This window comes from Cololabis saira, chromosome 21 (genome assembly GCF_033807715.1).
Source record: "Cololabis saira isolate AMF1-May2022 chromosome 21, fColSai1.1, whole genome shotgun sequence".
Lineage (NCBI taxonomy): Eukaryota > Metazoa > Chordata > Actinopteri > Beloniformes > Belonidae > Cololabis > Cololabis saira.
In genome coordinates, this window is record NC_084607.1 from 19,982,328 (window position 1) to 20,007,599 (window position 25,272).

A 25,272-nucleotide genomic window follows, 5' to 3' on the forward strand; every position below is an offset into this window, starting at 1 on the left:
TCGTCATAAAAATCAAAAGACTGAGTGTTGGGGGCGATAGCTAGGCAAAGTATAAAGTCTTTATTATATTTTGTATAATGTAAAAAAGTTAATGCAGTAGAGGAACACACAGGTATTTTGAATTATTGTTTTATTTATTGTACAATAACGTTATCAGCAGTCAAGAAGTTTGATAAAACATACAACCAAATCAATTTCAGTTCCTGTTTTATTGTTTCTGCTAAATAATTGATCATTAAAAATAACATGTCCTCAAGAATAACATACCTTATTTGCATCTACAAACTGCCTTTATATATGAATATCAGGTATTTATCCTTTTTTTAATTTAACCCTTGATAAACCTTCTCTGAATTACTTCTTGTAAGTTTCAGATGTGATGTTTATTTTTGTAAAATAATTTGCTTAATCATCTTTGTTTTATACATAAAATCAAACTATTGTCTCTCAATACAGAAGACAGTATCATTTGTCTACATCATAATTATAAATAACTGTGTATAACTGTGCTGCTTGTGCTGGATCACAGGCTGCTGTCCTTCATTTTTCCAGGAGTGTCGAGAGCCTTCCTCCTGCGAGCAACAGCTTCCAAGATCTTCTTCCTGGGTCCTAACTGAATTTGAATGCTTTTCAGGTCTTCGTCAGAGCAGAGTGTGAGTGCTTCTAAATCCAGGTGCTCTCTTCTAAAAGCGTGGGCAAACTCTGGCAAGGAGATGGCAGACAAGAACACATCCAAAGGAGAGGTATCTTCATCCTCTTCATCATCGAGTCCCAGATCTTCTTGCTCCCACGGTAGGTCAGCATCACCGGTTTCTTCTAAACCAATATTATCTTGCTCACCTTCAAACAACTCGTTCTGAACGAGGTATCCAAGACTTTCGTTGTTCCCGCTGGGACTCTCCTCTGAATCCAGATTCATCTTCTTCATGAAGATCAGACCCCCAAGGCCAGGCCGGTTGAAGATGGATTGCTTTACTTGACCCGGTTCTTCGCTGGCATCGTCATCTTCAAATCCACCATCTTCTAACATGTTCTCATCTTGCTCATCAAAAACATCCAAAAACTCTGGTTTGTCAGGAAGTCCATTGTCCTGTTTGAGGAAGATGACATTCCCGTCTCCTCCTCGCTGCAAAGTGCCTTTGTCTTTCTTCCCAAGCTTCTTCTGGAGTGTGCCTTTTACTCTGGCAGTAAGAGAGCCAGATTTTTCCGCAGCAATATACTTGGAGAACTGCTCATTCACACCACTCATGCTCCCAACATCTGAGAATGCTGATGCTGTGCCCGCCTCTGATGCCGACCCAGTATCTGCTCCACGTTGCATTTTATTCATCTTGGTTTCGTGCCTCTTCTTCACCTTCTCACAGAGTTTCACTCGTCTTTCTGCCTGTTTCTGGGCCTCCTTCTTCAGGGTGGCGACCTTTCTTGGATTTTTGTTGGTCTGCTGTGATGTGGCGGTATCAAGAAAGCGTACGCAGTCCATGTGTCCGCGGGCAGCAGCAACATCCATTGCCGAGTGGAATTCATTATCCAGTGCAAAAAGGTTAGCACCAAAGTTAACCAGGAAGCTGAGGATGTGCATGTGGCCGTTAGCCGCTGCATGGTGCAGTGGTGTGTTGCCCCAGATGTCACTCTTGTCGGGATCTCCACTGTATAACACAAAGGGGAAAACATGTACATATAAATAATAATCGCAAACAGTTTTAGTTTTGATTTCCATTGTCATCATATATTGCAAGTATCTTTCAATGACACTATGTAAAACTGTTTCCTGCTTTACATATAGCATTTGTAAAATAAAGTCAAGTCTAGTCAAGCCTATTTATAAAGCACTTTAAAAACAACAAAAGCTGACCAAAGTGTTGGACAAGCGGAAGGAAGACAAAATCAAAACAGGACAACATAAAACATAAATAAAAAAAAACAATCATGGTGTGTTAAATGCTATTGAATAAAAATGAGTTTCAAGATGAGATTTAAAAACAGCCATAGAAGGAGCCGGGCGTATGCACAGTGGCAACTTGTTCCACAGTTTGGGGCCAGTTACTGCAAATACCTGGTCCACTCTTAAAAAGTCCTCAATATAGTTAGTGCAGGAGTTATTTTTCAATGTTAAGGTTTAAATTTTACAAATTATAGTTATAATATCCAAGTTTTTATACTCGGATGGCACTGTACCATAATCCCATAACCTCTACCGTTTACATCCCAGTTAAGATTTGTTTGTGGAGCCCATCTGAGATATAAATGAGATAAAAGCAGCCCACATGGGGACCCTTTATTTGGTTCTATATTGGTCCCATGTGGACTGCTAACAATGATTATGTTCAGATCCGTGGCATGGGCCCAAGTTGGTTTTCTTTTCTGGGTTCCACTTGGGCCAACCATATAAGTGAACTCAAGTGGCCATTTCATGTAGTGACGATATGGAACCAGTAGAGAATCCCATAAGAGGCCCTTCTTTTCATCTTTGGGCCCCAAACACAAATACTGGTTTGGGTGTCTTCTTCAGAGACTGAGATGTGCTTATTGTGATGGAGTTGGTTGACTGTTGTTTGAAAAGGTGGATATTCAACAAAATAGAAATAGTATAAATAAATATCCTCAATGAAAAATCCTACTCAAATAAATGTACATATGTGTGAAGTAATGTGTAAGTAGCACTACTGCTGTTGTAGTTTTAGGTGGAGTTTGTTTGAAGTATTTTACATTAATGATTATAATGATATAAGGAAGAGGAAACAGGGAGAGGAAACTTTGATTACAGAAATCTGTATATAGCTCTCAGACCATTTCTTTTATTTTTTATTTTTGATCGGATATTGGATCTTTTGAATGTCTATTGAAATGAAAAAGTGGAAGAATGTCAGTCAGAAAATGGTGTAAAGAAAAAAACAACTGACACTTAAAATGTGAAGCTGGCCTTTGTATACCTTATCTAAGAACTCAAATGGAAAAACAAGTATTAATTCACTCAAATCTTTAACTCTCTAAACTTTACAACATGCTGCGTTCTGTTTATCTAAAGTTGTTTGTACAAAGCTGTAAAGGCAGGGCAAGTTTATTTCATGTACAAAACACTTCAAAGTGATTTACATAAAAACATTTAAAAAAGATGGAAAATAAGAGTAGGAATAAAAATAATAAAACAAATGAGATGCAAAAAATAAAGGTTGTCATAGTTTTTTTCTTTTTGTTTAGTCATTATTATTTCAAGTTCCTAATTTTTTAAAGGGAAAATACATTATGATTTAATAAATTTAATTTGCTAATTATTTTTCTCCAACAAAAACATTTTGAGGTTTTTTTAATTACCTTACATGTTTCGCAAGAGTCACAAGTTGCTGTGTGTGACACATCATATCAGTTGATGTTAAAAGGGAGGGCGTGTCGGACAAAAATAATTATATTAAATTAAAAAGAAAAAATAAATTGATATATGGGTAGTTTAAAGTTTTCATGAAAATCAGAAAACCCTCTCAAAGGCTTTTAGAAGCTTTTCATCTTTGTTACATTACAAAACCTTGTTATTTTTATTCTCTTGTCGTCATGGTTGAGAAAAATCAAGGTTTCTCCTATAACTGATTCTTACTAGTATAAATGCTAACTGGACTGGAGTTTTACCATTTGTCACGTTTTTCTTTGTGACGTTTTTCTTTGGAAGATCCTGCTTAGCTTATTGCTAGCAGCAAATACAGCATGAGCGTGAATGTTCTTTTCGTTCTTCTTGGCAAAAAACAAATAAAACAAAAGAACTTGAAATGTGATTTAAAAAAAAAAAAGGAAAGACTGCTGTGCATGATTAGTCATTTTCTGTTTATTACTTCTTACAGTATATCAGGGTTTACAGGGTCAAAGTCTAATGCCTTGTCTTTTTGTAGCAGCAATAAAAGTTTTGATTGCAGGGCTACAGCACCACTTCCTCATAAATCCTCTCTCCTGCTGATCATGATTGAATCAAAAATGTTTCATTTCCATTTGTTCATGCAGCAGAAATGTGTCATGGTCTGCTAAACATGTTCAAAATATCTTTTCTGAGGCCCAAACTCCATTTTAGCCGGTCTTTTGTTGCACTGAGCGAGGACTGGAGGTTGGGTCGGTGAGGATAGATGAAGGGATCTTTTGTTTTACAGAATGGGCTTGGCTGATTAGACATTTGGCTCAGTTCATGAAAGTACGTAGTTCAATGAAGCTTTGGGTCACAATATCCCGGACAACAGTTGTAGATGAAGTTTTGGAAAATCAGTTAATGGAAATAAAAAATGAATCAGACATCTCAATATTTTTCAGCCATAAAACTTCTCTCTACAATAATCTTAACCTTTGATCTGTGGACTCTAGTTAGGGCTTAATTGTTGATGTTAATTCAGCTCAGCTTTAGGGGAGTATACTTAAAATATTATAAATGAAACCTATATGTTAATTTCTGTGTTTATCTGTCTATATATCTGTATAAGAAAGAAATATGAGTTGATCAGACTTACTGTCTGCTGCATATGAGCTGAAGAGCATCGACGTGTCCATGAAAAGCCGCCAACAGGGTGGGGGTCATGCCGTCCTCATCAGCAGTGTTCAGGTCCTGTTTTGTGGCCTCCTTCAAGAGGTCCAAATAGCCATCAATCGCTGCTTTGTGGTACCTAGACATCTCTAAAATCAACTGAAATAAAATGAGATCGTGTTACTGTCTCTCCTGTTGTCTTTCCACCAGTCTCAGATGAGCAACGGTGAAGGCTGAGCTGAGCAAACAAAGTGATCACTGGGCGTGTGAGAAGCTTGGAGCCATAAAACAAAAGCAAAGTCCAGTGAGGTCAACTGCACCATTTCCTGCTACAACTCATCATCATCACTTACTTTGAGCTCATGCTGTCGCAGTTAGATCCATTGTATTTCCCCAAATTATTGAACCATTTCCTCTATGTTATGGTTCTTCTACTCTATTTAAGATTTATGAAACGCACACACACACACACACACACACACACACACACAAACACAGTTTTTCATTTCACATACCAATTTGTAATATGAATCGTTGCTATATTTTATTTTTTTTCACTTTAATTTTTTGGAATGTGCAACAACATAGATTTGATTGAATTGAATTGAAGACCTTTTATTGTCTTATACATAATTAAATTGTAGAGCTTCTCCTGTGCTCAGCGCAAAACAATTCAAGTAAAAAACAACAAGTAAGTAAAAAGTGCAGATGTGTAAAATAATATAAGAATAAAAAGTATAAAGTCTTTGAAAATGAATCGTAACTGTACATCTTGTGTCTTGTATTTGTTCAATAAACAAATAAACAAGGCTGTAGCAGAATACAATGCTTGGGTACAGTCATTGACAGACACACATTGCCACTGTAAACTGTATAAAACTGTCAACAGATTGACTTTCAGCTCATCTCTGAAGACTAACCAGACAAATTAAAAAAAAACCTTTTAGGATTAAAATCATACACACTCTTGCCCATTAAGTTGCAATAGTTTTGTTTTCAGAAACATTTCTCTGTTCATTCCTCTCTTCATTTACAATATTTCACGAGAAGAGGAAGAAAAAGGTTTAATTTTAACTTTATGGAGGACAATGTACAAACAAAGCAAAGTAAAACTGAACGTGTCATGATATAGTAAAAGGTTATTATTTGGGTATTAAGGATATTTGTTCAACCTGCTTAGCTTGATTTGATCAGCCTCTCACTCGCTGATAAGCTAAAAGGGCTAGAGTTGGCCACATATGCTGAACGTGCAGCATTTATTTATTACTTATTATTGAAGTGCACTTTGCATTTTGAGTGCCTGGAAGTTAAAATTGGAGAAGACTGAAGCAATGGTCTGCTATGCTGTGAAGTATAAAGCCATTACAGCTGGCCAGGTTGCCATTTAGCAATGTAATGAACCTGAAAAAATTAGGTAAACTCACCATCAGATAAAGTGTTTCCATCTAAAAAAGGTTTAAACTGAGGAGGGATTCAGGAAACTTTTGGATTATGAACACTCTAGGTGGTCCAAAAAACCCCCAACAACTTCTTTGTGTGTGTGTGTGTATTAATTTAGGCAGGGCAAGGCAAGTTTATTTGTGTAGCACAATTCAACACAAGGTAATTCAAAGTGATTTACATCAACATTAAAAGCAGCAAGACACAAACAGTAAATAAATAAAATGAGGTAAAATAAAAAAAAGCACAAGTTAAAAAGTAAGGGCAGTAGAGTACAGCAGGTAAGTATTTAATTTAAGAATACGCTTCAGTAAACAGTAATGTTTTTAGGCCTGATTTAAAGGGGCTGACAGTTGGAGCAGACCTCAGGTCTACAGGAAGTTTGTTCCACCGGTGAGGAGCAGAATAACTGAACGCTGCCTCACCTTGCTTGGTTCTGGTTCTTGGGAACCACAACAAACCAGATCCAGATGAACCTCAGGGGTCTGGGAGCTTCATAGGAACTAACAGATCAACCATGTATTTTGGTCCAAGACCATTCACTGCTTTGTAGACCAGCAGTAAAAGCAAGACAAACATACAAATTTAAAAGTTGCAATACTGCAATATTTGCTGTATTTTTTTTTTGTGTTTAATGAATTAGAATACAGTATTAATAATGCAATACCAATGGGCGAGTGCATGATTTCTTTTCATTATTTATGTATAATTTGCTGCTATTGCCACTTTTTCTGAGTGTGCAAATCAGTCAACCAAAGATAGTCCTGCTAAAAAATCTTGATTAGACCCAGTTTACAATCTTGCAACTCTTAACAAATGGATTAATATTTGTGCTTCTGGGTCCCCCAGGTGGTTGATGATTGAAATACTACAAATTCACATTGAAAAAGCTCAATGGTTGAAAAAAATGCTCTTAATGCAAATGTTTGCAGTGTTAACAGCACACAAAAAACAAGGGCTCTTGGTTGTGGAATCAGTTATTTAATGAAGAGCAGGTTTGTCATCCACCAGGTTATGTTCATACTAGAATATAACTGGATTCAGTCACGGATGCAAAATTCAAGTGATAACCAACTGATTTGCTGTCATTACTTTAATTTACATAGATATACAGGTACATTGACAAACAATTCCAAAAGATGAACTGCATTATAATGATGTAGCACTCTGTTGCTGCTCACACCAAGTGCAGGACAGTTAACCGATTGCTGCAGAAGGTTGTGGCTCTGGAGTCTTCTTTTGTTATCACACTGTCAGGTGCAGCAGATCCAAGTTAAAATGATCCTCTCTCATACTTCATCCACAAATGGTGTATTGACGAGGTGTCCACTGGCTGCCATGGTCTTCTTGCCATCTACAAATTTTTTTGCAGCCTGCAGAGAAAAGAGAGGAACTCGATAATTCATTGTCCAGTATAATACATTATTTAATGAGCTTAATATCAGTAAGTCAGAATATTCAGTTATTTTTAAATTCATATTTAAATTTCAGCCCATGCAGTATGCAGAACCACTTGTCACTAAATAAAAATGTACTGTAGGTGAAACCATCCATCCATCCATCCATTTTCTACCGCTTATCCGTTCCGATGTTGCGGGTGCAGCAGTCTCAACAGAGATGCCCAGACTTCCTTCACCCCAGACACTTCCTCCAGCTCTTCCGGGGGGAGTCCGAGGCGTTCCCAGGCCAGCCGAGAGACATAGTCTCTCCAGCGTGTCCTGGGTCTTCCCCGGGGTCTCCTCCCGGAGGGACATGCCTGGAACACCTCCCTGGGGAGGCGTCCAGGAGGATCCGGTACAGATGCCCAAGCCACCTCAGCTGACTCCTCTCAATGTGAAGGAGCAGCGGCTCGACTCCGAGCTCCTCCCGGGTGACCGAACTCCTCACCCTATCTCTAAGGGAGCGTCCAGCCGCCCTGCGGAGGAAACTCATCTCGGCCGCTTGTATCTGCGATCTAGTCCTTTCGGTTGCTACCCAAAGTTCATGACCATAGGTGAGGGTAGGTGCGTAGATTGACCGGTAAATCGAGAGCTTCGCCTTTCGACTCGGCTCTTTGTTCACCACGACGGTCCGGTACACCGACGGCATAACTGCGGACGCTGCACCGATCCGTCTGTCAATCTCACACGCCATTGTTCCCTCACTGGTGAACAAGCCCCCGAGATATTTGAAATCCTCCACCTGAGGCAGGACTTCTCCACCCACCCGGAGAAGGCATGCCACCCTTTCCTGTTGGAGAAATATGGCCTCGGTTTTGGAGGTGCTGATTCTCCTCCCCTCCGTGTTGCACTCTACCTCAAACCGCCCCAGCACATGCTGAAGGTCCCGGCTTGATGAAGCCAACAGGACAAGATTTTATCTCTGCGAAAAGCAGAGATGAAATCCTGAGGTTCCCAAACCGGATCCCCTCCGGCCCCTGGCTACGCCTAGAAATCCTGTCCATAAAAATTATGAACAGAACCTGTGACAAAGGTTAGCCTGCCAAAGTCCAACATGCACCGGGAACAAGTCTGATCTACTGCCGGCAATGTGAACCAAACTCCTGCTCCGATCATACAGAGACCAAACATCCCTTAATAGAGGGCCCCGGACCCCATACTCACTGAGCACTGAGTAAACGGTGTTGGCTTCCCCTTTTTGAGGCGCCACACGGTTTGCCAGAATTTCGGCCGACCGAAAGTCTTCCTCCATGGCCTCACCGAACTCCTCCCAGACCCGGGTTTTTGCCTCCAGGACTGGCCGAGTCGCGGCTTGCTTGGCCTGCCGGTACCTATCTACTGCGTCAGGAGTCCCACAGGCCAACATAGCCCGGTAGGACTCCCTTCAGTCTGACGGCATCCCTCACTTCGAGGGTCCCCCTCGGGTTCTAGGATTGCCGCCACGACAGGCACCAGAGACCCTGCGCCCACAACTTCGAGCTGCAGCGTCGACAATTGAGGCAGAGAACATGGTCCACTCGGACTCAATGTCCCCCGCCTCCCCCGGGATCCGAGAGAAGCTGCCTCGGAGGTGAGAGTTGAAAATGTCCCTGACAGAGGGCTCAGCCAGACGTTCCCAACAGACCCTCACAATCCGTTTGGGTCTGTCCAACTTCCTCCTCTGCCAGCGTAACCAACTCACCACCAGGTGGTGATCAGTTGACAGCTCAGCCCCTCTCTTCACCCGAGTGTCCAAGACATGCGGCCGAAGGTCAGATGAAACGACAACAAAGTCGATCATTGACCTCCGGCCTAGGGTGTCCTGGTGCCACGTGCACTGATGGACACCCTTATGCCTGAACATGGATAAACTGTGATTAGCACAGAAGTCTAATAACAGAGCAACACTCGGGTTCAGATCGGGGAGGCCGTTCCTCCCAATCACGCCTCTCCAGGTATCACTGTCATTGCCCACGTGAGCGTTAAGGTCCCGAGTAGAACAATGGAGTCCCCAGTTGGAGCACTATCCAGTACTCCTCCCAGGGACTCCAAGAAGGCCGGGTACTCCGCACTGCTGTCCGGCCTGTAGGCGCAAACAGTGAGAGACCTTTTCCTGACCCGAAGGTGCAGGGAAGCGACCCTCTCGTTCACCGGGGTGAACTCCAACACATGGTGACTGAGCTGAGGGGCTATAAACAAGCCCACACCAGCGCGCCGCCTCTCACCATGGGCAACTCCAGAGTAGTGGAGGGTCCAGCCCCTTTCAAGGAGCTGGTTCCAGAGCCCAAGCTATGTGTGGAGGTGAGCCCGACTATCTCTAGCCGGTACCTATCAACCTCACGCACAAGCTCCGGCTCCTCACCCCCCAGCGAGGTGACATTCCATGTCCCTACTGCATAGGTGAAACCACAAACACGCAAAGCTTTTGATTTAACCTTTGTCAACAAATGTCATGGTGTAGTACCTTCTGTTGTCGTTTATCTGAGCTTGTATTTACCAAATCTTTATTTATTTTTTGTTTTTGTAATTTACAATATCCTGAAACGTAAACCTTTATGAGTGAAAGAGGTTACATTTACTTTTTTTTATATGAATGCACACACTACAGTAGACCAAACACCAAAAAAAAACAAAAAAAAAAAAAACAAAGGTTCATTGTAAAAATCTCTGTCCTGAAATGTTTCAGTGGTTTAAGCACGTCATGCTGTTTGCCTATTGCTTTGCAAACTTTATCAGCTGCATTGCTTCTTAAAAAAAAATACTATTAATATACTATTTGCCGTTGTTTATCAGTAAAACTATCCCAAAATTATGACAAGTTCCATGGAAGTTGAAGAAAAGCCAGTAATTTTAGCTGCAAAATCACTTCCAAGCACCATAAGTTCTTCATGACAAATGAAATTTCAACTGGTAATGTATTGCACCAATCCATTTCTCCACATAAAGACATTAAGAGTTCCACACTGAAAAACTGTGGAGAAAGGTAACAATGTGTGTTGCCTTTTCCGAAGTTAACTATATTCCAGTGGTGTTGCCATGACAACGTAACTGAGGCCAAATGAGACAGCGGAGGCATCACAAGTAACCTAGCAAAACCACAGCAGTTCTGATGCGTTTGTGCTCAATAGTTTTTACTTTTATGGTTTTGCCCTAAACAACACACCAGAACAAATAAGATACGATACAAAACTACTGATGCTAACACTGATTTCTCATATACACGTTGAAATATCCAAAAGTAAATGAGTACACGATTAATGAATAGAAGATATAATTATGTTCCATTGGCACTCACCTTGACTACATCATTCTTAGTGACGGTGTCAACAGCTCTGAGGACGGCGTCGGGAGCCAGGTATGCTGCAGTGTTCAGAGCCTGAGCACCAATCTCCTCAATCAGGCCCTCGGAGCTCTCTAATGACATCAGGTACTCTGCTTTCACCTGATTTCTGAGTAGAACATAGAAAGAAAGATGTAGTCAAGCACAGCTCATGCATCTTCAAGCACAACAGCCTTCCTCTCCTCACACTGAACTCACTTTGCTCTTGTGAAATCAGCCTCTGACATGCTTCCCTCTGCCACACCTCTCACTTGAGCAATGGCAGCTTTGATCACCTGCATAGAGAAACACTTTGTTTCTAACATTTCCGCTCATCTGAAATTAAATAAAATTAATAAACCATGGAAACTCACCTCTCCTGCGGAATCAGGTTGTGCGATGGTATAGACGCCAAACAGGCCAGAATCAGAGTACGAGGCATTGAAGGCAGTGGCCTGAAGAAAACTAGAGGTCATCAGGGTATATTTACTCATTTACATTAATTTTCTTTTACATATTTTTAAAGTTGCGGCACTCCCATCATTCCATAAATAAGTTTCCCTTAAAACAAATAATAAATTTAACTTACATCAAATGGCTGTGTGGTAGCTTTGGCAATACCCTGACTCAGTTTGCTGGTGATGCTCGAACCCCTCTTCACATGTGGGCCGGCTCCCAAGATCCTTTGCAGCACAGTAAAGGCATTAGCCTCTGCACTACCAGCCACACCACCCTCGCTGACAATCAGTGCATGGACAAGGTCATCGCTGTTTTGAACTCGCAGCTCACCTTAACACAAATCCCCCACAGTGAGATTTAAGCAGTGGCACAAACATTAACATTGTACTACTGTGGGTTAAAATTGAGCATTTACCTCCCCGGTACACAGCTTTAGCCACTGGCGCTCCTTCCCCAATGTGGACACTCAGCCCCTCGCCTAATTGTCTCAGTTTAGAGTGTTGTACACCTGGATAAATTAAAAGAAAAAGAAAAAAAAGAAAAGATTAGCACATAACTGAATTGAAGTGAAAACACAACACAGTTCACTCTGACTCACCATTTCTGTGTATTTGGGCTAACGGCCAAAATCATTTCGGACAATAACAGCACATTACCAAGTGGCTTTAAATAAGTAAAGATGGGAATTGATTCTTTAGAAATGAAGTCACGAGAAAAGGAGCATGGCTGTAATTACGCAACATAGACTAGACAGCACTCACCTAATCCTACTAGAGCCATTCGACCAGTGGTGAAATTATCCTCAACAAACGACTTTAACTACAGGGAAAGGATAAAAGGGAGGAGGAGAGGTGCTTAAAACAAACACAAAAACCCCACAATGGTCTAAAAGATTTTGTTTTGTTTTTCTGGTACAGGCACAAAGAAGGGCTCAGTGCCCTCCAATAAAAAAATTAAAAAGAAATACCTGTCCAGAGGAGACATGGCCAACCATGAAGTCAGGGCAGTACAGAGAGTTGGACAATGCATTTTTGTATGCTGCTTCATGCAACTTCTCAATTACACCTTGGGGGGAAAAGAAAAAAAATATACAGAGAAGCAATGTGAGTTTAAGCTAATTTGCTTAAATTTAGATAATCATTGATGTTAAATCACTCCTTTTTACAGTTTAAAGCTTGTTTGCTTTTGCAAAAGCTGGGTCCTTATTTGACAGATTACAACTGATGATATATCTCAAACACAAAAATTATGAGATTTTTTTTTTTAAATATAATTGCTGCCAACTTTGGGTCATCCACACCTATCTGAGGACACTGCTGAGCCAGAGCCTTGTCAATCTTCACCCTGGACGCCAAGTCGTCCACCTCCCACGGCCGGAACTCCTGAGCTGTTGTCACGTTGACCAGAAACCCCAACAGTGAATCTCTAAATAAAATTAGAGCTTAAATTATCATGCTGGTCTTAGAAAACTTTGAATAAAAGCACAAACAAAAACCACAAGGAAAATATAATATAAATATAATATAAATACACAGATACAGACACACTAGAACTTACATGTCATCTCTAAGACAGTCTGCAGTGTAGACCATGGTCTCTCTGGATGCTGTCACACTAAACAAACAAATAAGAGCACAGCTTGTTCAGCGTGCTACACTTACTTGTTATAGTGGTATTTATCAACAACAGAGGAGACAGCAACTGTTCTGGAGAGGTTATGTTCACTGACCTCAGGCTTCCCCCCAGTCCCTCCACACTGCGACAGATCTTGAAGGCAGATGCTCCTTTTGTAGTCTAGGAAAAAAAAGAAAAAAAAACTCGATTAGAGGTTTAGGTAAATAGTTTGATTGCAAATGGGCTGCTTAAAAAAATACATTAAATTAAAAGTAATATTTAAATGAAATGCAATATTTAAATATAGTTTGGCAAAGAATGATTAAACACAGAGCAAAGTGAAAAACAGTTGTGTGTAATTATTTCAGCTATTGAAGAAACAGACTCATTCACAGATTACCAGGTTTGCTGCCAGTCGTAACACATGAGAGACACCATGGTTTTCAACAGCCTCATAGCGACTCCCAGCTTTCACAAACACGCCGACACTTGATAAGGGTGAGTAGTTCTCCAGTGATGCTATCACCAAACCATTTGGCAGTTTTGACACCTGAGGCAGCAAAGGGAAATGTTAGTAAAAGGCTGAAATCAATTACACCCTTTCTCAATTTAACTAGTCTTTTACTTGCTCTCCACATTTTATGTATTACACTTTGCATATTACGAATTAGTGTCACCTAGAGAAGGCTACTTGTGCATTCATGACAAGCAGCACCGACCTGGACATTTTGTGGAGGGAGTGCAGCTTTGGAGGGTTTCACTTTTTCAAGGGGTTCAGTCAGACTTTCACTCCTCCTGGCAGCATAACAGCGTTTCTGTGGAAAATCATGAAAAATCAAAAATGGCACTGTATGTGTGTGTTCGCCATGTGTGCTTGATCAAGATGCCAGATAAACTAAACCTTTTTACAAAGAGTCGGTCGGTCCTCCATAAAAATAAAGTTGTATTACATTGCCCCATTAAAGATTAACTTAAAAAGTGGGATGTTACATAACAGCTAATGACAACTACTACACTGTTGTGACTGTAACCACCTAAAAAACATTTCTAGAATTAAGGGGATTCTGTCTAAACAAGACACGGAAAAACTTAGTCATGCATTCATTTTCAGTAGGTTGGATTATTGCAATGGCATCTTTACAGGCCTTAACAAGAAATCTATCAGGCAGCTGCAGCTGATCCAGAACGCTGCCGCCAGAGTCCTTACAAACACCAGGAAACTGGACCATATTACACCGGTCATGAAATCACTACACTGGCTTCCAGTGAGTCAAAGGATAGAGCAGTGTTTCTCAATCCTGGTCCTCGTGGGCCCCTGTCCTGCATGTTTTAGATGCTACCCTGCTTCAGCACACCGTGATACAAGTACCTGTGTCATCAACGGAGTTGTGCAGACCTTGGTGACAAGCTAATGAGGACCTTTAATTAGAATCAGGTGTGTTGTTGCAGGGAAACATCTAAATTAGAGTTTAAAATCTTACTGCTGGTCTACAAAGCACTGAATGGTCTTGAACCTAAATACATGCTTGATCTGTTAGTTCCTATGAAGCTCCCAGACCCCTGAGGTTCTTCTGGATCTGGTTTGTTGTGGTTCCCAAGAACCAGAACCAAGCAAGGTGAGGCAGCGTTCAGTTATTCTGCTCCTCACCGGTGGAACAAACTTCCTGTAGACCTGAGGTCTGCTCCAACTGTCAGCTCCTTCAAATCAGACCTAAAAAAATTACTGTTTACTGAAGCGTACTCCTAAATTAAATACTTACCTGCTGTACTCTACTGCCCTTATTTTTAACAGCTTGTGCTTTTTATTATTTTACTTCTTTTCTTATTCTTAATTTTTTCAATCTTATTTGTTATTTACTGTCTAATTATGTCTTGCCGCTTTTAATGTCAATGTAAAGCACTTTGAATTACCTTGTGTTGAATTGTGCTATATAAATAAATTTGCCTTGCCTTGCAAGGAACGTTAATAAGTCGTTCTCAAACTCCCCCAAATCACAGGATCACATTGTAAATGAGAGCTCAGCAGAAATTTCAAATATTTTTTTCACCAATACATATACTAATAAATAATGACCACAGAGAATTATTGTAGTTCTGTTACACACAAAAAAAAGCTTTCCAATGGACCTGGTAACAGTTTAGACAAAATGTAAGAAATGTTCCACTCACTACCAAAAAATAGTCAAGTCTCTATGGAGGTACAGACTCTCCTGAAACAGTCCATCTATTCTGTAAACAAATCATTACTGTGACAGTGAACCTGTAAGTTACCTGGCTGTCGTCACACTGTTAACAGTAGGTGTGTGTGTCTTATTTTATCAAATAAATGTTGATACAAGAGAAAAGGAAAACCACGAGTTCTGGGATGACCTTCAGGTAGCATCAAGTTCTGCAACGCTTACTACGAAACGAGCGCAGGGATTGCTTTAATTAATATCTAACACGAATTTTTACGGCTTTTGCACGTTTAAATAGTCCAAGTTGAGTAAACTGCACTGTAAAAATGTGTTTTATGAGCGTTTTAGAGGCGGAGCCACCACCACCTATGAAGCTAACTAGCCCACAGGCTAACAGACAGGTGCATGCGGTTGTAGGTTTCAATGAGATTTAGAATCAAGACGAACCGAGGCCAAAGTGACAAAGCAACACCTCCAAGCCCAGACGTAAAACAGAGTTTACCGAGAAAGTGTTGAAGGAGCGGATTCCCCTCATGACTGCCGGATCTCTCCTTCAACCGGCACACAGACAGCGATGGCGGCGGACTGACGTCACTCCCATGATGCACCGCGCTGGGAGACGTTCTGGCGAGGCTTCAAAATAAAACGATACACTTCACGCCATGTCACAAATCATACATGAGAACGAGATTAGAACTTTATATAATTTATAAAAAAAAAAACACGTGGGATAAATAAAGGAAAAATCCTCCAGCAGCATTATTTTTTCGTTCCTGGACAATGGCTTAATGTCAGATTCTGCTTCCGTATAAAACTAAATATATTAAAAAGAGTGAATGAAATATAATAGGGTACTAACCAACATGAAAAGAGACTAACTGGCAAATTATTGAAGCATTTTACATAAGCACTTTCCTTACGTTCAGTACTTTAACCTCACATTTGAAAGAGCCACTACTCAATGTGTTTTGTTTTATCTATAAAAAAGGCATATTGTGCCAAAACATGCAGTTATAAAAAAAAATACAAATCCATCGGTCAACCATTGTTTCCAGTCTTGATAAATCAAATTAAGAATAAATGTGAATGAAGTTAGGAATTAACATCTTTATTACAAGCCAACTGTACTTAAATCCACTAAAATGTAGGACTCACGCCACATTACAAAAATATCTTCCACATATCAGGCTGTAAAGATGATCATTCAGAGCTTAGTAGTTTCACACAATCACTTTCTCTCTCTCTCACACACAGACACACACACACACACACACACACAAATACACAGAGATTTTGTGACATGTACAAAAAGGCCATTGTGACAACAAATTACGCTCCAAATAAATATGTCACACAATACAAAAATACACTATGTTGGCTAGGAACATCTTTAGACATCAAAACACTTTAAACATGTTCACATCATACAGAGAGTGAGTTCAGACTAGGTTTTAGATCACTGTAATTTGAGATGACGTTTGTAAATATTGGCCTCACAACAGCCACCCCAAAAATAGTAATCCAAGTGAACGAGTCTTGCTCCATAAAACGTCATCAACTGGAACCCTTCACTTTTTGTCACCTGCAACAGGCCTGTACCAAATGCAGGCTCCTCGGTGTGCTGGTGGCCCACAGCTCTGAGCTTGGTAGTGCACCATCTCCATGAACAGTAACGAATGCAACCACAAAATCCCTCTCTTATGACAACATTCTTTGGCTGTCATTTGGCGTACCAGGACAGCTGTTCATGTGAATGTCCTTCCTCAGCTGTAGAGACACACAGCTGAGCCAGCTCCGACTAGTAGGCATCTCCCCAACAATCTCCCATGTGTCAGTTTCATCACAGTACCTCTCTATAGTGTCATGATATCTAGTAAAGTAAAGAAGAGATCAACATTAAACAAATGTTACTCCAGCAATCAAAACTGCTTTTTTTAATCCACAGGAATAAAAACAAATGACACATGTTGGATAGCACATAAATGGCACCTCACCTGTCCCAGCCCTCTTCTCCTCCCAAGACATAAATCTTGCCATCTACTACAGCAACACCTGGCCGGTAGCGTCTTTCCTTCATGGGGGCGCACATGGTCCACAGATTAGTCTTGGGATTGTAACACTCTACTTTATCAGTGTTCTCCGTTGACGCATGCCAACCTCCTGAAAAATAAAATAATTTGAGAAACTTGACACCAGTTATTCATGAACAGCCACAAGACTGAGGGCTGATTGGTACAGTTTGTTACCTATTACATAGATCTTTCCTTTGAGTGTACATGCAGCTGAACCAGAGCGAGCAATCTGCATCGGAGCAACTTCTGTCCAGGCTGCAGTTTTAGGGTTGTAAACCTGGGCGAGATCTGTCCCATCACCATCCTCTAGAACTGCACCACCTATATGCAATATAACATCACGTAAACTAAATGGACATGGATATATCAACATGCAGGAAATGATAGCAAGTGTGCAACTCCTATAGACAAAAACAGCATATTTATAAACTAAAACATTTCCAGTTAAAAGAGCCATTTCAATGAAAACCTGCACATTTCTTACCAGTAACATAGAGCAGGCCATCCAGCGCCACCACTGCAGGACTAGTGACAGCCATCTTTACTGACTCTGTGAATTGCCAAGAATTGGTGTGAGGATTGTAGCACTCCACCAAGTCAAGACGAGAGCGGCCCTCCCATCCACCAACAGCGTAGACAAAACCATCCAGCATCACAAGGCCTGACAGCAGAGGAAGGAGACATTAACGGGACCCTCAAGACTGAGCTGTACTATATAGCAGAGCATCTCTGTTTACATCAGGACATTCATGGCAAATGTGAGCACAGCACCAACTCTGAATGTGTCCAGTCAGTTCAGGTTACTTTTAATGGCTCTTTAAAAAATGAAAACTTAAGGAGCATGAGGCTCCTTTTAAGAAATGAGACTCTCTAGCGCCACCCCTCACCACGACGGCCGCCGGGGGTACTGCAGCCAACAGCGAAGCCGGCACGGGAGAACGGGGAGAACGCACATGCAGCGTCATGCGACGTCACATTCGCAGGACAGCGCGGGAAATTTGGGCCCGAATTGCAGCACATTTTGCAGCACACAGCCTGTTCAAGGCAACAGAGAGATACACTAGAGGGCTCATTCTTTTTAGTTTGGAACGCTTCATCTGACATTACTAGAAAACTTAAAACGTATACGAATTTTTTTCATAAATCCTGCCTCAAGCTCCTTTAAAAAAAAAGGTTTAGAGCAGAGGTAAGGATAGTTCTACTCTTGAAAACATTGTAACTGACATTTATTCAGTGGCAGTAAGGTGATTTTATTTCAGTTCACTTAAAAGTAATTACACATCATTTCAGTATAAATCAAAGGCTTACAGTTGTAAAAAATTCCAACACTCTTCTTTTAACTACACCTTTTTAGTCTTTTACATTATTCATACATGTTTTTTTTGTGATCAAGTTTTTTATTGAGCCTTTTATATTCATACGCAATCGTACACTTCTTTACATTGTTGCAGGCATTGTACCTTAGATAACTGGGCTGTTTCCCCACCCCTACCTCCCCCACCCCTCCCTGGGTTAGAGAATCTGTGGTATTTAAACATAGGAGAAAAGAGAGTAGAAAGAGAAAAAAAAAAAAATATATATATATATATATATATATATATATATCTATAATATAGGATGAAAAAAACAAAAAAAAAAAAATCATTCAATGACATACAGGGCAGCAGAATGAGGAAGAAGTTAGGAGGTCACTACCTCCTTTGATTCCTTACAAATGAATGTGCATTTAAATAAGTTTATTTTATGTACATAGTTCTCACTTTGTTTCTTAGACAGACCCTCAACATTTTCTGCTTTGGTCCCATTAGAACGGGCAATAGAAAGTTCTAAGGTCAAGATGTCATACAGCATGGCAATCCACTGGGAGATATGGAGTAAGTGTGGGGGTTTCCACCTCATTATCAACTTTTTCTTTGTAGCTGTCAAGCCTAAAAACAAAAGTCTTCTCTGAGAGAAATTAAGTGATAGATGGGAGTCATCGTTTAACCATTAACCATCGTCCATTCCTTCAAATCGACATTCCATACTTTAGTCACCCCCCATTGTATACCCCGTAGCATCTTGTAATTTTAGATATAAAAAAAAGGGGTGTTCAGAAAGGAGTATTGCATGGAACTCCATGACCAGCATTTCCAAATTGTAAATAAAATTAAGAAGATGTTCTAGGTAAATTATACGAGTTTTGAAGATCCTCATGATCTTAACCCTCTGTCATCCATCAGATGGGAGAAATTGCGAATACCAGAGCTAGACCATGGAGGGTAAACAATGGGTTTTCTCTCCAAGCAAACATTTTTATCATGGAAAATTGGCATCCGAGTGTGCCACTGCATCCCCCAGTTACCCAATGTCTCCATTTGTTGACAGATCTGAATAGAGAGAGAGATCATAGGGCCAAATTTGGATTGACAGTATTTGGGAGATAAACCACAAAACACAAGTTCCTCCAGTTTATAAGGAGAAACACTGTGTTCAATTTGGAGCCAAGGTGTGTTTGCATCTTGAAAAAAAACAGTTCTTAAGAGGGCTAAACATAAACAACAAATAATATAAATAAAAATTGGGTAAACCAAATCCCCCCCCAATTGTTTGCCCTGTTGAAGTGTTGCATTTTTAAGTCTTGGACGTTTCCCTACCCAGAGAAATTTTGATAAGACTCTGAATCTTGTCCCAATAACATAAGGGTGAGGGTAAAGGCAGCATACTAGATAGAAAATTAATTTTTGGTAAGACCATCATATTAACAACAGATATTCTTCTACATAATGATAATGCTTTATGATTAAACCATCTCTCCAGATCTCCCGTGATAGTCAGTCAAACGTTTAATTCTTACTGACAATTTTGTGAAGAGTAGGGAAAATATCGATGCCGAGATACTTGAAATGGGTGACTATTGGTATTTCCGTGCGTAAAATCTGAATATTCTGAAGCATTTTTTTTTTTTATATAAATAGTGCAGATTTATTTATAGCCTGAAAACCTACTTAAATAATAAAAGGATCTCTTTACTACATGGCAAGTCGTGAATCACATTGTTGAAATACAATAAAATACCATCCGCGTATAATTAAATTAAGTTATGTACATTCCCCACCACTATAGGATTTATATTCTCAGATTGACGGATTTTCTTGGGTAATGGTTCTAATGAAAGGGCAAATAAAAATGGCGAATGAGGACAACCTTGACGAGATGCTCTGCCTATGGGAAATGGAGAGGAACAATGATTCCCAGTTAACACTATAGCTGATGGGTTGTTGTACAGAACTTTAAACATATGTATGAATTAATGACCGAAGCCCATGTGTTCCAGTGTGAACCACAGGAAGCTCCATTCGAGACAAATGCCTTTTCTGCATCGATTGATAAAATTGCAGGCAAAGACGAAATATCAGGAGCAGCATGTATAATATGAAGTAGTCTTCTAATATTGTCAGAAGCAAATCTATTTCTAACAAAACCCGTTTGATCAGGGTGAATGAGGTTTGATATTATTGAATCTAATCTTGCAGTTAAGGTTTTGGCAAACAGTTTCACATTATTCATACATGTTGAGCTGAGTGTTGTGCTGCTTCTGTGTCGTGTTACCGTGGGAACTAGATATTGAACTTGTGACAATGGGAGAGAAAAATATAGCATGAACAACAGAAAAAATATTATTAACAACAACAAAAAAAGACATCTTTTGAAAAGGCTCTGGAGTGACATAGCTGCAATCATTTACAGTTTCAATGCAGGACAGCATAAGGCAGAATCAGACCAACTTACCCAACTCAGAGCGAGCTACATTCATGGGAGCCATCTCCATCCACGAGTCAAAGCAGGGGTCATAGCGCCACATTTCTCTGCTGGCTGAGCCATCAGGAAACTCTCCTCCAGCTAGATACAGAGTCGAACCTACAAATGGACAGGGAATTATGGATGGAGGAAATGTGTACTAGAAAAAAGCTTGTGTTCTTCTACAGTGAATAAGTTGAGTTTTGACCCACGTGAACCTCACCTGACACCACCAGGCCGTGTTTGCTCACAGCAAAGGGCAGGCAAGCCAGATTCTTCCACTGGTTTGTTACAGGGTCGAAGCTCTCAACGCTGCGGAGCACAACCTTGTCATCTTCTCCGCCAACCGTCACTATCAGTTCAGCAGCCCCTGTTGCCATGGGAACAGAAGTAGATTGTCACAAGAGTGAGCCGTTACCCGCTGGTCTCTATCCAAAAACTAAACAGTGCTTATAGGAGTGAGGCCAGACGATGCTTAGTTTAAAAATCGTATTATTTGTTTTATTATTTAAACAAAAAACATACAAAATGAGAACATGGTTACCCGTAGACCTGCGAGGTCTCGCTCTGGGGCAGTAGAGCTCTCCACGGCGGTCCTTCAGCAGCAGGTAGTCCTTGGCCTCAGAGATGAGCTTCTGGCAGCCCTGATTCTCCTTCACCACATCCAAAGACTCGATCACATCATGGAGGTAGTAGGGGCTTATGAGAGGAAGGCGGATGTGCTCGAGAACCTTTGAGGAGCAGACAATAACAGACATGTTTTCAAAATAGGTCAAGTGAATCCAGCTGCTAATGAGCACTGAAAAAAGTGTCAATATTCATATCTAAAAAAGAAGCCAAGAGCCTAATGAGCAAGTCACTTTTCACAGGAGTATTAGGAGTCGCTTCTGTCTTCTAAAAGAAGAACTTTCACGTGTTCCTGACATTTTGTACAACAAAGTTTTGTCTCATATTATATTAGTTAGTAGTTATAACAGCAAGCAAGTGTAAATTCAGGTCAAACTGACCTTTTCAAAACTCTGCTTGCGTGACGGACATTTATTCAACCACAACATGACGGCTTCAAAAACCATCTCCTCTTTGGGCACGTTGAGAAGGTCACTGGCAGTGATTTCTGTCAGTTTGTCCACACACAAAGACAAAAACTCCTCCTGGAGAAAGGAGAACACAAGTAGTGTTAACTCTCGACATTAATGGTGGAAGTTAATCATTTAAAGAGTCTAGTTTGAATGTTGAGAGATTACTCCTAGATTTGCACAAAACCAAATATCAAGAGAAGTCCTTTAATGGAAACGGCACAAACTTTGGAAAAAAAACTTGAGAATATCAAATAAACCTTTTTCTGCTTTCAGGCGATTTGATAATCCACTTATTCACAAAAGTGTAATGCAAACAGTTTATACAAATTTCCATGTGTCTGCAGTACTGGATGTGATGTAGTCAGTCATTCTTCAGTAATCAAAATCTAGTATCCAGCTGTTTTTGCAGTCATTAGTATGATGTAGCTGTCCACCATTTAATAATTATACATTACATAATGGCTTTGCTTTTGAATAATCATTTAAATGATCATCCACTGCCTTCATCATCTGGCTATTTTCACAACAGCAGTGGCAGCAATTGCAATAATTGATCAAAGACTATAGATGTTTTAGTCTATTTTCTTAAACTTTGAGATTTTCGTTTCTGTTTTGAAAAGTCTTGCAGGACAAGATAAACGGAGTTACAAAAAAATTGCACTTATTCAAAAAACAGCGATGAATGGAAACAGACCCCTGCAGCACTACCTTTGTCGAACTTTCAGAGATTCAATTTTCTTTTGCGCAAAAGTTTAATGGAAACGCAGCTAGGGAGGGAAGGCATTATTTGTTTAACCCTATGCAGAAAATGAAACGCACAATGACGTCAAGTGACAAGTAAGGAGGAAAAGTTAGCAAAATGAAGCATTTCAATTGTAATTTCCAGATTAATACCAATGCATGACGACAATTTTGATGGAAGATTTAGCCATGGCCACTTGATTAAATCAAAACTGCTGAGAGCAGCAAAATATGGTCTTGGTCCAACTGTGTGCAAACTCGTACTCTGCCCCCCAAAAAAACACATGTATTCCCTTAAATTTTGCCCCAATTTATCCATTAGATGATATTAGTCACTTAAGATGAAAAAATCCACAGCCTCTAAAACCTACAGCAAAAACTGAGGCTATTGTGATCAGCATCGGTTATTTAATTTAACTTCAGCTTAAAATATACTTTACCTCCAGTCTAATAGACTTTCACTTTGTCAGCTGACAAAAAAAAGGCACCAAGATATAGAATGGTATGTTAAAACAAAATTAGAATCTAAACTTTTAAGTCACCTTTTTGGCAGCCTAGGAAACTGAACACAACAGCAAGGACATCTGCCTCTTACCTGTTGACACACACTGCCAAAGTGCTCCAGGATGTAGTCCATGCTGCGTTTTTCCAGCACCTTACACGAGTGGGCCTCAGCAAAGCAGTGAATCCCAACACAGTTCATCTCATCCATCTGACGCTCCATAAAGCAACAGCAAGCCTCCCGCACAGCCATCACATCCAGCAGATTGGCTGCTGCCAGCAGCGCCTGCTCCAAATCACATCTGTGTTTAGCACAAGTGTTGGAAAGCCAAATAAAACATGGGAAAAGACCACTTACCTGTACATTTGCTTTGGAGATGTAGACCACTGATGTGTAGGCGTAACTCACCAACATGCCAATCATCTGAGGTTCAACACCATTGATGGCAACACGCTCCTGCTTGGACTCTATCAGATCAGCTGAGAACATAGCCTGTGGATTTACAAAAAGAAAAGAACAAAGCTCAGTAGTCACGATCTCTTGCATACGAGTCCAGGGGCGTCAATTGGGTATGGCAAGGTACGGCAGCCGCCACACCTTGGCTTGGCTTCAAGGGAAAATGTAAATGTTTGTTTTTTTAAATACATTTATGGAATTACTCTGTCTATTTGTATTGATTATTCTATTACTCAATACATATAGAATAACTACAAATGCAAATCAGAACAACATGATCGATTTCACTGTATTTTACACTGTAAAAACTCAAAATCTTAAGAATATTTGTCTTATTTCTAGTTAAAATGTCTAATTTTTAGTTAAAAAAAAAATCTCATTACATTTAAGACAAGACTCAAAAACAACCATTTTCACCTGTTTCAAGTAGATTTTCACTTAAAGTGGAAAAATCTGCCAGTGGAACAAGATTGTTTTGCTTGTAATGAGAAGATAAATCTTGTCCCACTGGCAGATTTTTTTACTTATTTCAAGTGAAAATTTACTTGAAACAGGTGAAAATGGTCAAATAAGTTATTTTTCTAGTAATGACTCTTGTTTTAAGTGTAAAAAGATTTTTTGGCTAAAAATGAGACATTTTAACTAGAAATAAGACAAATATTCCTGGTAAGATTTTGAGTTTTTGCAGTGAGCGGCTCTGCATTTGAAAAGGTTCACATTTTCTTGACCACACAGATAAACTCCATAGCAGACTTCTGTGATGAGTATTTGCTGGACGTGTTGATTGATATTCTAGTGAAGTTCTGTGACTCAAAACCTTGCCATACCTTAGCTTCCACTGAATTGACGCCACTGTACGAGTCCTTCCCTGCCCAAATCGTGACAAGGTGTGTTTACCTGGAAGTAGGAGCTAAAAGAAGCCAGCACGATGCGATGACAGGGGAACTCCTGCCCTCCACAGCACAGAGTCACGTCGCAGAAGGCGTTGTTGAGCCGCAAGCTGTTGAGGCCCTGCAGGACCGTGTTGGGGTGCCTGGTCTCCACAAACAGGTAGTCCTCTCTGCCCTGGGAGGCCGAGGGAACAGCAGTGCCTATAGCAGCGGTACCAGCGTCCTCCTGGACCGGGAACACGCCGTTCATGGACGGCAACAGCAAACCCGGGCTGACGGGAATCATTTCAGCCATATCGGTGTATATATGCCTGTGCTAGGGAGTCCTGTGATATAAAACAAACATGAAGGTGAGGTTAAAACACACTTCAGAGAACGAACTGTGTGCCGTTTAGTTAGTTCACCCTCTGGAAGGGAGTTACATGGTTCAAATTGAGATAGAAATGTATAAAAGTCGAGCGACTACACGAAAAGCCTGGAGATTGTTACACTAATGAGGCTTAGCTTGGATGCAGCGGCGCGAACAGGCGACTTTTCCTGAGTTAAACTACTCTGTCAGCTAAGAACAATATACACGGTTCATATAAAAAGGGAGAGCATCGTTTAGGCAATTGTTACACTTAAACACTATACCTGTAAAACATAGTCGTGACTGAACTAGTACCGCCGCACTCTCCCAGTTAGTTACAACCAGTTTCAGTCAGCAGCAACGTTTCAGCGTGTAACGCCTTCCACAGAAAGCTCCGCCCACCGAAGTGTATACTTCACGATGATTGGCTGCAGGTGGTGTAAGCTCCGCCCACCGCCAGTGTATACTTCACGATGATTGG

At 40.5% G+C, this 25,272-nt stretch overlaps 3 protein-coding genes across 3 annotated transcripts; all 3 read right to left on the minus strand.

Moving 5' to 3' along the window:
• Window positions 1-115: 115 nt before the first annotated feature.
• Window positions 116-4,755, minus strand: anks4b (ankyrin repeat and sterile alpha motif domain containing 4B). The gene is made up of 2 exons (XM_061712335.1): window positions 4,482-4,755; window positions 116-1,646 (listed from the first exon to the last, which is right to left on the minus strand). The coding sequence occupies exons 1-2, from the start codon at window positions 4,640-4,642 to the stop codon at window positions 524-526; spliced, it is 1,284 nt and encodes a 427-aa protein (XP_061568319.1). The 5' UTR covers window positions 4,643-4,755; the 3' UTR covers window positions 116-523.
• Window positions 4,756-6,900: 2,145 nt separating this feature from the next.
• On the minus strand, window positions 6,901-15,550 carry LOC133421385 (cytochrome b-c1 complex subunit 2, mitochondrial). The gene is made up of 14 exons (XM_061710939.1): window positions 15,425-15,550; window positions 13,465-13,560; window positions 13,146-13,295; window positions 12,861-12,925; window positions 12,689-12,745; window positions 12,432-12,556; window positions 12,099-12,196; window positions 11,893-11,950; window positions 11,547-11,639; window positions 11,262-11,461; window positions 11,047-11,127; window positions 10,892-10,968; window positions 10,649-10,802; window positions 6,901-7,308 (listed from the first exon to the last, which is right to left on the minus strand). The coding sequence occupies exons 1-14, from the start codon at window positions 15,455-15,457 to the stop codon at window positions 7,225-7,227; spliced, it is 1,371 nt and encodes a 456-aa protein (XP_061566923.1). The 5' UTR covers window positions 15,458-15,550; the 3' UTR covers window positions 6,901-7,224.
• A 459-nt stretch (window positions 15,551-16,009) lies between these two features.
• Window positions 16,010-25,178, minus strand: si:ch211-256e16.3 (kelch-like protein 20). Its single transcript, XM_061711399.1, has 12 exons — window positions 25,076-25,178; window positions 24,450-24,768; window positions 23,454-23,588; window positions 23,190-23,381; window positions 21,782-21,925; window positions 21,319-21,505; window positions 20,998-21,144; window positions 20,766-20,894; window positions 17,479-17,655; window positions 17,169-17,315; window positions 16,917-17,082; window positions 16,010-16,792 (listed from the first exon to the last, which is right to left on the minus strand). The coding sequence occupies exons 2-12, from the start codon at window positions 24,735-24,737 to the stop codon at window positions 16,621-16,623; spliced, it is 1,884 nt and encodes a 627-aa protein (XP_061567383.1). The 5' UTR covers window positions 24,738-24,768; window positions 25,076-25,178; the 3' UTR covers window positions 16,010-16,620.
• Between the last annotated feature and the right edge of the window lie 94 nt (window positions 25,179-25,272).

Excerpts from the sequence above, each read along its gene's own strand:
- si:ch211-256e16.3 (XM_061711399.1), bottom strand. The coding sequence starts at position 24,737 with ATGGCTGAAATGATTCCCGTCAGCCCGGGTTTGCTGTTGCCGTCCATG. Across the intron at positions 23,589-24,449 it reads CTTTTAGCTCCTACTTCCAG|GCTATGTTCTCAGCTGATCT; the intron begins GTAAACACACCT and ends GTAAATCCACAG. Across the intron at positions 20,895-20,997 it reads ACACGGCCTGGTGGTGTCAG|GTTCGACTCTGTATCTAGCT; the intron begins GTGAGGTTCACG and ends GTCCATTTGTAG.
- LOC133421385 (XM_061710939.1), bottom strand. The coding sequence starts at position 15,457 with ATGAGGGGAATCCGCTCCTTCAACACTTTCTCG. Across the intron at positions 12,197-12,431 it reads TCAGCAGTGTCCTCAGATAG|GTGTAATTGAGAAGTTGCAT; the intron begins GTGTGGATGACC and ends TTTCCCCCCAAG. Across the intron at positions 11,640-11,892 it reads AATGGCTCTAGTAGGATTAG|GTGTACAACACTCTAAACTG; the intron begins GTGAGTGCTGTC and ends TAATTTATCCAG.
- anks4b (XM_061712335.1), bottom strand. The coding sequence starts at position 4,642 with ATGTCTAGGTACCACAAAGCAGCGATTGATGGCTATTTGGACCTCTTG. Across the intron at positions 1,647-4,481 it reads CAGCTCATATGCAGCAGACA|TGGAGATCCCGACAAGAGTG; the intron begins GTAAGTCTGATC and ends TGTGTTATACAG.